At 47.6% G+C, this 10,994-nt stretch overlaps 1 protein-coding gene across 1 annotated transcript; it reads right to left on the reverse strand.

Moving 5' to 3' along the window:
* Positions 1 to 495: 495 nt before the first annotated feature.
* On the reverse strand, positions 496 to 8,315 carry LOC119112040 (chitinase-3-like protein 1). Its single transcript, XM_037236042.1, has 3 exons — positions 8,310 to 8,315; positions 1,030 to 2,322; positions 496 to 714 (listed from the first exon to the last, which is right to left on the reverse strand). The coding sequence occupies exons 1-3, from the start codon at positions 8,313 to 8,315 to the stop codon at positions 496 to 498; spliced, it is 1,518 nt and encodes a 505-aa protein (XP_037091937.1).
* Between the last annotated feature and the right edge of the window lie 2,679 nt (positions 8,316 to 10,994).

The raw sequence follows: 10,994 nt of genomic DNA on the forward strand, positions 1-10,994 counted from the left end.
GTAGCACAGCGAGTGACTGCCAAAGTGGCCAGGGCGTTCTCGACAGCAGTGAACTCAGCGTCAGCTTGACACTGTGACACGTGACTGCCACCACTCCGCAGATAACCTGACCCTTGCGAGCAGGAGCTAGTATCTTTGGCGTCAGGACAAATAGCTGAATTTCGGCATTTTCCCAGCTATTCTGAAGATACCATGCGAATTACGAACCTTTCAAAACGTACACATTCGGCACTTACCTTTTTCAAATCCACAAAATCAGCATGAAAGTGAAACCATTTCTGGGAAACTCGGCATCTAAGGCCAACACGCCATCAGTACATTATCGTTAAAGCAGTGTCCGAGTTATACCAGTCGTCATCTTCGGCGTCAGTTTAATTCATGACAACGGTTCAGAGACAGCTGTCACTCGCAGGTACACATTTTCCAACTGCGAACAGCAAACCATCCCTGATCAGGGTCCAGTGGCGTCCACATGCTGGCACGCGCGCCACAAATTCAGAATGGCCCCACTTCTACGATCACGTGCACCTTGACGCGCAGGTCACCGCCGACCTCCGTGACAGTTGTCTGAGCGGCAGGCTGCACAGCACCGCGCTTCGGACCGTCCATCGCTGCCAGAAGCCTCTGCACGCTTCTTACGCCGCCCAGCTTCTGGACCAGCGCCAGCAGCTGCCGCAGCTCTTCCGCGTCAGTGACTTCCTTGTCGAACATCATCTCGGTCACGGGCGTTGCAGTTGTTGCGGAAGGCACCATGACCGAGCTCAATGAGGTTGCCGGAGCCGAGGGTGAATGCATGGTTCGTGGTCCCGCAAACGGTGCGGGAAATGTCGCTACTTGAGGTTTGGTCGTCGGTGGCATCTGTGCACCAGGTGTCGTTTGCCCCATTGGTCTTAAAGGACCAGATGTGGACGGAGATGGTGTTGGAGCGAAGGCGGTGACGCCAACGAGAGGTTGTTGGACACACGGAGCATCCTCGTCGCAAACATCTCGCTGAGGATCGTACCTCTGACCGTCTTCGCAGGGGAGCACTTCGAACAAGCCTTTGCGGCAGACATAAAACTCTGCGCAGTTGTCCATCTTTGCGAATCTGCCGTCCGCTGGGCACGTGAACACCGAGGTGTTGTAAACGGGCGTCGGGGGCGGGCTGGGCGTGGTAGGCGGCGCCATATCATTGGCAAACAGACCCTCTTTCAAGGCTTCGATCAGAGGATAGGGCCGACCGGTGCACACTCCACGGAAGTCATCCTGGGCGAGTGCCCACACTGCCGCTCCGCCCAAGCCCTGCTCACGTATGTAGACGCCCTTTCTTCGCATCATGACTTCGTCGTCGTAGGCCACCCACTGATCACCTTCGACGGCGTAAGGGCCGACTGCGTCCGGTCGCGGGCGGAACGCCCGCCAGCCGTCCATGCTGATGTGCTCGCAAATCTCAGTAAAGGATAGAGTACCCGCCAGCCTGGTGTACTTGCCGGCGTAGCCTACATCCTTCGTTGGAGCTCCGAAGCCTCGACGTTCGGCATCTGCGAGAGTGAATGTGATTCCAAAAGTAGGAACGCCCATTACTAACCGAGCTGGGTCTGCGCCGGTCTCCTTCAACATCTGAATGACAAAGTCCGCATAGTTTGTGTCGTCGAGATCGGTAGCGTGCAATGCAGCGTGGTGCGCCGTTTGATTCTCGGAACCTGTATGAAAGGTGTACAGCATAGCGGTCATGTAGTCGACAGCTTTAGAAACTCGACCGACGTCAAACCCATTTCGTATTTTGGTAATGTTGGCCGGAATTGTGGTGGTCAGAAGTAACCTGTTCATGCGTGATTCTTCGGCTTCCTCCATGAAACCAGCAGCTAGAGCTTCCATGAGCCTAGCGTGTTCTTCCTTTTTCCCTTCCACCTTCCAGTCAATGTCAATGTCGTCAAATCTATGCCTTCTGATGTATTTTATAGTTTCCCTTACAAAGCGCTCGATCTTGGCTTCATCGCTAGCCAGCTCCAAAAAGACTTCTTGCTTTACCTGTCCAGATCCTCCTAGCATCATCAGTACCTTCAGAGCCGGATTAACTGCCTTGAGGGCCACCATGTGCTCATATCCCTGCTGATCAATATCGGAGAACTTATCGGCCGGCCCCAACTCCTGTTTATCATTGGCGTTGACGACTGCGTAGTGCAGATGGGTGCAGAGGTGCGGGTTGATGTTTTCTGGTGTGAACTTGGCGATGGAACTTCGATACCGCGCCCAGCTGGTGAAGTAACAGACCAGCCGGCTCGGGATGTCCTGAGCTACGCATACTGCTGCGCACCAGCACAAAAGCACCGGTGTTAACGCCTGAAACATGAGCCAGTCGAGGATCAGCGTGCCGGGCCGCTTTACGGCTGGGCTCACCACCCAAGGTCACGTGGTAGATGATCGCTGTGCGTTGTGAGCATTCTCCTTGTCTTCGTACTAACCCCGATTTACGAGCATTTTTCACCCTGAGACAGGTTCAGAGCTCCTGTTTGTCATCCTGAGATGGGGTGGGTTCTCAAAGGCCGCTCTCTCACTAGAGTCTGGAAAATTCAGGATGCTGGAGTCACGGAAAACATTTGGAGGCTGTCGTCAAAATCTGCGCGAAAAGTGTGATGAACGATGGTAAATGTGACCCCTGATAAGTCAAATTAGGTCATGGTAGCAACATTTCGCAGACCCCTCCTGTTATCAAAATAACTATACAAGCTACGGCAAAACGGAAGACGGCGTTGAATAGTCCCTGCAACATCCCAATCAGCTGATGATAAGTGGACGTCGACAAGTGTAACGTGCGATATGCCAGGTCAGGTCAAGGGAGTGACGTCATAGAGCCTCAGCAGCCGAGCATATCGTACAGCCCAATGCTTCCCTCGAGGCGAAGGCTTTTGTTCAATTGGCCTTGTCGTCTACATCAAGAGCTTAACAAGCCACGCTACAGAAGGAAGTGTTGTCAAAAAGCGCTTACGGCGAAGGTTAAAAAATCGTATGACCGTACGCCGTATGATGTAATCGTGTGACGTACGACGTAATCGTATGAAGTTGGGCGTAATCGTAAGACGTACGGCGTAATTGTATGACGTATTGCGTAATCGTATGATGTATGACGTAATCGCATGACATGATCGTACGACTTATGTCGTAATCGTATGCCGCATGACGTAATCGCATGACGCATGAGGTGATCGTATGACGTGTAACGTATAAAATCGCATGACCTTGCAATGGCTAAATCTGGTCATAAATGCTACAGTTTGATCTGGCGACTTCCGATATTCTGACCTAGCGACAGGTACGAGGATAGTTTTGTTCAGTTAAGTTATATTATGCCCAGCAACACTTATCCATTTGATAATGAGCAAGAGATGGACAGTCTAAAACACCTCCTTGGCATTTCCAAGAACAAAAGCAAGCCACAGGTCAAGATCACAGATCTGTCAAGCCCAGGCAGGTCAATTTCATAAGCAGGTTTAGAAATGACTCAAACTCAGCTCTTCAAAATTACAGCCCCGAGCTGAAGTGAATGTTCTTAAACATGCAGGTAAGAGTTTGTACCTTTTGGATGGGTCTAGCTTTTGTGATATGTGTGGTTAATATTAAGAGACTCGTTACTCGCTGGAAGACAAGATCTCTCAAATTTATTCGATGTGTAACGCGTTGTTCTCTGTCGGCTTCAGATGTTTCATAAGAGATGAATTGGTGATCAACGTTCATATCTGCGTGTTTGCTGAAAACTTGCCTTTTGTCACGTGATCCGCTAAATCAAGCCGTGTAGTCTTCAGCTCGACCAGAGCGGCAGCGAGCAGGTTTTGGCATTTGACACGTAAGCCTGTCACCCAGTCAGCGGTAGTCTCCATGTCGTGAAAAAAGTAGAATAACGATATAATGCATCGGTTAAGTTGTCTTACATAGATCCATGTTTTCTTTGCCGCTTTTGCCCCGTGACTGGGCAGCCTGGCATGAGATGGGCAGCCCACAGATATCTGACCCGAAACAGAATGTTAGGAGTTGGTGAATAGGCGCAGATTTATTTCATTGCATCATGATGATCTCAGGACGCAACATGATTGGACACGTCGTTGAAACATGCTGAATTCCAAACTGAAAAACAACGGCTCAGTTCTTATGACGTGCAATGCAAAAGTCAGTTCTTAATAATGAGCCGCAAAGCTGATCCTGGGTGGGCAAGACGTGGAAATTTCGATTACAGTAAACTCCTGATCTTGCTCTCCTAATGGCTTCTCGAGGGGAAAACGGTTAGGGGGTACGCAATACAGCGGAAACCTGCAAAACGGCCAGTAATTCAGACTGATCCAACGCTTTACAGCGGTAAGTTGGAGATCTTGCTTCAGCTATTCTCGGTCTGACCCGCAGGGCCACGCAACGAAGCGCGTTTGACAACTTTGTTGCAAGGCATCTAGTCTGGGCAAATTCGAGCGCAAGAAATACCGTGCGGCACTGTGATGTGAGATGCCCTGCGCGTGCAGGCGGCGCTGTGCAACTTTCATCGCAACCTCTGCCTGATGTGGGGCACACAGTGTTCCCCGCATGCCAATATTATTCATCTAAGCGGGAGCGGAAAAGGGTCTGCCAGCGCTTGTATCCGCCGCTCTATATGACGCGAGTCCGGACCGAGTGGCGGCTTGTGCTGTTCCGACCGCAAATGGAACGTAAGCACATGGCTCCACATTCAGACCGCAAGGTGGCTGTTGTGGTGCACAGTGGACTGCCTGGGTAAAAATGAACGAAGACCATGACTTTAATCCGGGCGTCGCTGGTCTTCAGATGCTTGCAGTACATGCGGGGCTGGTACGCAGTGTTATTACAAAAGTTTCACTGACAGCAGACTACGAATGAAGGGCTGTAGAGCCGTAGTGGTAAACTTGCGGTCTTGGTTGATAAGGTCGGCGACAAATATGCATGGATTTACCCAAAGCTTGGTGTCAAAAATATATTGGCAGAAAATTTTGGTGATGGCCACGACGAAGTAATGGAACTCTGCAAAACCCGGCATGAGGTTTCCATGCACAGATATCATGTTACCATGACAACATATTTCGTCACACAACACAAGCAAGCCTGTCTGTGAAGACCTTTACCGTACTCTACCGCAACATGGCATCTGTTTTAGGTTTCATCCTCACCCGGCAACAAAAAAAGAAAATAGCAAATCAGTGAATTTCCTATGGTCCGGCCGGTCGGCCGATTCTCTTTTTTTACCAGCCGGCTCTCAGTGTCTCGAACAATACAGCGTAATGTAGTGAAGAAGATCAAGGTATAAGGAAACGGCTGCTGCAAGCACATGTTTCAGTCGTTGCTATGCGACTGATATGAGGGGGGGGGGGTGATGTCTTCCAATGCACTGCGTTTTTGCAAACGGCATTCGCATTGCTGGGCCATGAATAACATATTATGAGATGATATCACAACATAAGAAGATAAATTTCTGTTATATTTAAATTGTTCTCAGATTTTTTGCTCTCTTCCACCTAGAAATGCTGAGGGTGGGGGGAGAGAGCAATAGGCATTGAAGAGCCAACCCAACAAGGAAGTTGGGTAGGGCCCCAGAAATTAATTTGAATCGACACTCCCACATTATACATGGCAACTATAACAGGTAAGCCTCAGATTTGCTGGATACTTAGTATGCAAAGGGCAATTTTGACTTTCTGATTGAATTTCTGCCCATGTTTCTATATTGGTAACGAAATGAGTCATTTGCTGAGGAAGTTGGTGTTTTCATTATGTGAAATGTAGTTTTCCACACCAGCATGTTTAAAACAACAAGAGAAGGCAGACAACAATCTTATCCCTTAACCTGATTCGCAGGATTTTATGATGCGTACTGATGGAGCGGAGGGGGGGATTCCCTGACGTTTGTAAACTAACAAAGCTTAAGCCTCGCAGAAAAAGCAATAGGGACGAATCAAATCAAACTTTAACGAGAATCTCGCTATTGGTAAAAGTCTCCCTCTGTTAACTGACACCCACTAGCACAAATCTAAGGGCATATTCCCCGAGAACTAAACATTTCAGCTTTGCATGAACACGGCTGCATGTAGTTTTATCTATTGCGAGCCTGTATTCATAACGTAGGGCTCGTTGTTCACGTAACAGTGCCAGCCCTCCGCTCGCTGTCCGTTATAAGGGACCCGCCGGCATAGGATCGTCTTGTAGTGCTGTTAAAAAAAACATTGCCACACCGAAACCAGAATTGCTAGAGATACGTTTTGGTGGCAACGCACACGCTATGAATGGCCAAGAGGCCACCAAAGGTTTTTGAGGAAACTGCACGATATGCCGGATTGGTATCCTCAGAACACCGTAGAAGGGGGAGGGTCGCATGCCCCCCCCCCCCGCTCTCTTCTCCCTCCTATTAGTGCAGTTACGTTGTTCAGAAAGAACCAGCTGCCTGATGTGAGGTTGTTAACAAATTCCAATGCAATGTTATTGCTGGGGCACGTCGAAAGGCACCTACCAGGCAACAAATATAGCACCAAGCTTGGAGCACACCTGAGGTATGATGGATAGTTTGCTGACGGTTGAGGTGGGGCTCGTAGCACACACGTTATTTTCAAAAAGGGGCATGGACTCGAGGAGGCCCCGTATATTGGATGTCATCCCGAGTGCTGCCTGCCATTGGCTCAAATCATGCCGTGTATTCTGCTTCCCTGGCTATCCGAAGCCATTTGTTCTTTTTCTGCGCGCGAGGAAAATCAAATCCAGCCGTAGATCGAGTTTAAACATTAGGCTTAAGTATGTCAGGGGGGTTGAAAGAATAATGCTATTCTGATTGAGATATCCCATAGCCTATTGTAAGTGCGCCTGTTTCCTATCAGCAGCACTTAACCTGACATAAGCTAACATTATTCAATGGAGCGGTTTGGTTGTGCGAATGATCTTGAAGATTGCGGTGACGAAAGAGGCTTCAGTGATGCAGCGATTCCTTTTCACGTTACTGGGCATGGACTACATTACTATTTTATGTCATGTGGTGTCGCGTTACACCGCTTGCGACAATTTTGCCTCCAGAAATTCGGTCGATGATCAAAAGTACACTTAAACCACCTTCGCTTTGACGTTTCACGTAAGAGAACTTTTACCAATAAACGAATATCGTAGTGAGTTAAATACGATGGAAGGTTATTGAACTGATGATAGTCGTGGAGTCCTTGGAATTGGTTTGAACAGTCCGAATACTTAAGTTGTCAGGGACGCGGCCAAAGGATGTCCTCTGCTCATAGGTATACTGCTCAGGCTTTTTGAGTGTACCGGTCTACATATCTCCTTGAAAAAGTAGAAATCGTCTACGTCCAGAAGACTAGACCAACTTTGCCAAAATAACTAAACTGCTGATAGCCGTGGCAACGTAGTTACGTCAAATTAACCCTAAAAGTATCTATGTTACGCCCGTGTGTGGTTGGACCCAAGTGAGCACAAGCTGCGTGTGTAATTGCGACGCTGATTTTGGTACTAGAAACAAAAACGCCTTTTCGAAATATTTTAGACATTAGGATTTAACAAGTTCTTGCTGTTTCTTCGCCTTGCGTTTGTCGTGGTGGAAACTGTTTGATTACACTTATGAAGACATTCTCGACCACCACGGGGTGTGGGAGAAAATCGCAGCACTGCTCGCTCCCGACCCCCCCCCCCCCCCCCTCCCCCTCTTACACACACACACGCACGTACACGCTGCAACGGAGCCCTGGCTGCGCACCGAAAAGTAGGAAGGCGGGCTTTTGTTCATAGTGATCATGTCTTAAAATCTTTCGGCGCCATCAAACTTTCCTGATCTATGTCACATACTTTTAGTTATTAAGGTGATATGGCTGATCATGTCGTTCAATTAACACCCCACGCATATTGCCGTCCAAAGGCAAAACCCCATATGCTCATTTTTGGCCATTTTGAGTGCTTGAAGTCACTTGGTTTGTCTTCTCGAGCCGAATTCAGCTATTTCAAACAATGGTTGAAAAAAATGAATTCAGTTTGAGAAGATCAATGAATGCCATAAAAACGCAAAATAGTCCAGCATAAACATATGGGGTTTGCCTTCGGACCGCAGCGTGTTCTGCGTTTGGTTCAGAAGACCACGCGTTAAGGGGAGGCACGCTGCTATCTGTCAGCCTCCAGTCCGCAGATATTGAAATCTGATAGCATTCTGTTAATTACAGAGCGCGATGGGGCTGTTCAAAATGGAACCAAGCTGAAACGTGACGTCATCTCGGGGTTTGGCAGTCAGGGGCTCTCCCGATCGCGACATGACCGTTTCCGATATTTGAGTGCATCATGCCCGAGCAGGCACTCACCTTCATGGTGGACCGAGCGAGGACGGACGTCGGAGGGGAGAGCAGCCCGAGCTCCGGCTGAGCACGAATGGTATGTCTGCGGCTCGTGAAGACAGGTTTTAAAGCCAGATTAACTGGCGGCCGTTCGCGGCCGGGGCTCGGGCGGGTAGCTCGGCGAAATGCGCGCGACTTCTCCGGCTGGACTGGTCTGGTGGCGCGGTGCGGTCGGCCGTGGCAGGGCTCGCACGGGGCAGATCGGGGAGATGCGCCGACTTCTAGCTGACAGACCAGACTGACAAACAGACGGACGAACGGGACTGGTTGGCAGGTGTCCATCAGGCTTATTTAATATGATTGTTGTTCTGCAACAGACGCATATTCGTTGAGAGACAAATATCTTTTTCAGTCACACTGCATGACATGACCTTGCACTACAGTCACATTCAGTCACACTGAATTTCTCGGTCCTTTAACGGAGGCAGATCAAAAATCATACCCATCAATGCTTCCAATTACCTGGAAAATTGTTTTGAAGGAAAATTGCACGACTTCTCATTCATCCTGACATATCAACTGAATCTTCTTTGGACCCAAGAGCGTGCCACTTTTTCATATTGCATAAGCTCAGCGTTAGTGTATGAATTAGCACACAGTATATGTCACACTAAGAGGCTCTGCTCCCATTATGGGGGTTTTTAAACTGAAATAGCCGCCTTGAAGACCTTGCGGTGCAGTTCACAGCCCTGCCCGTTCCTAAGACATAGCCTCACTGGTTGTGAGCTGCACGCCCGCGAAAATGTGGAGAGAATTTCTAGGGGAGTGTTTCAAAGTCACCTTGGCATTCATCAAGACATTAAGAAATAAGGTCAACAAAGAGCGACAGGGGTCCTTGAGCTTGGCCTACCTTAGGTTCCGCGCACCTAGGTTCGACCTAATCTTACCACCTGATCTTCCTCAATTTAGCTGTAAATAGCATCCTTCGACCACTAGAACTTGTCCAAACGGTTTTTCAAATACTGAAGGAGAGAGAGACTTCTTACAACTGATTGGCAGCCCATCCTAATGATTTGCTACTCCTTGGCTAACTGATTTCTGCCTTTTCGTAGTTGTGCTCCTACCTTTCGCCACCTGAACCTGGTTTCCTCTAAGTCTCGACCCGATTTCCAGTGCGCCTTGTAGGTCTACCTAATCTGTCCCTTTTCCTAATCTGTAGGTCTACCTGGTCCGCCCCTTTTACAATCTTGAGCAGCTTTGTCAGATCCTCTCTATGTCCGCAATAATCTAGTAGCTACAAATCCAAGGCCTTTAGCTTATCCTCATGTCATCAAGCCTATCGAAGTTGCCAATCCCATTTGTGATCCCGACTGCTTTTTGCTGTACTCTTTCCAGCATATCTATATCTTTTTGGAAGCATAGGGACCAGGCGTGTACATAGTATTCTTGGTGCTCTCAAGCATACGCTAAGTACAACTTTTGGACGACATTCCCATTTTTGTAATGGGCATCACTTTCAAGAAAAACCAGCATCCAAAGCGTCTTGTGCATAACATTTCACATTGCTTTCCAGCCTTTAAACCCGGGAAATGTATTCCCTAAGTCCATTCCTCCATCAGGCCAAACTGCCGGCCTCCCATTTTATAGCTAATGCCCTCACTGCCAAAAAAAACCCAAATGCATCACCATACATCTATCATGCTAAGTGGCATCTGCCGGCGAGAGCCCCAGCTCATTAGTTTCTCTCAGTCAGGTTTCACCTGATCAGTATTTTTTGACGCCTCCATCAATTTGACATCACCAGAAAATTCCAGCACGTTTTTTTTCTCTTCCTATCTGAATATTATTCACAACAATAGTAAAGATGAAATGGCCCAACGCTGCCCCTGTGTACCCCACTCTTTACTACCTTCCAACGAAATTTAGTACCGTTGAGCACTACTCGTGGTTTTCGTTCTACTCTCAACACCAGAGCGCCCTTCAGCTATTTTTCTCGCATTTTCTTCAAGGGACTAAATCTTTCCTGTCCTTCTAAAATGTCCTTCAACACTTCCACATCTGACGTGCGGTATGTCCAGTAAGAAAATGTTCTCACTGGAAGTTAGCAAGAACGTCTGCAAGTCTTTCAAATTTAGCTCTGCCAAAATCTGAAATGAAAGCATGATTAGCGCTATCTAAATAACCAAGATGCAATGAAAACTGTACAATATTATGGTCACTGTTTCCCAGCGTCTCACCTACTGTCAAAGCATCCACCAACCCTTTCTCGTTAGTCATAATAAAATCCTATCTTTGATTTTCCCTAAATCCTATCTTTAATCTTTAAAATCCTATCTTTGAAACCAAAAATAATATTATGACGCTACTATGATCCGCATCCTAACGATTAATCACCTAATAGTCTGTATATTTTTTCGCTACATGGAGTCATTGAAACCTCATACCATTTTGCACACGTCTTTGGTCATTTTGTGCATTGCGAAACTCACGTTATTCATTATTTTAACTCAATATCCGTGATGACTTATACCTTATTAAAACTATTTTTATTCACTGCATCTTTTACATAACATGCATTTTCAGAAAGCAAAAAATAAGTATTTTTCACAGCGGTAAGCAGGGAATCCAATGGCGATTCTCCCGGCGGAGCGGTTTCTTCAGATCAAAATGATGAGTTATTGAGAAGCATTTTTAGAAAACCGATACTCCATA

This window comes from Pollicipes pollicipes, unplaced genomic scaffold (genome assembly GCF_011947565.3).
Source record: "Pollicipes pollicipes isolate AB1234 unplaced genomic scaffold, Ppol_2.1 Scaffold_1600;HRSCAF=1878_pilon_pilon_pilon, whole genome shotgun sequence".
NCBI lineage: Eukaryota > Metazoa > Arthropoda > Thecostraca > Pollicipedomorpha > Pollicipedidae > Pollicipes > Pollicipes pollicipes.

Bases quoted from the DNA above. Each gene is read 5' to 3' on its own strand.
- LOC119112040 (XM_037236042.1), bottom strand. The intron at 715-1,029 runs GTGCTCCCCTGC...CCCGTGACCGAG, and splicing joins GCCGCAAAGGCTTGTTCGAA to ATGATGTTCGACAAGGAAGT.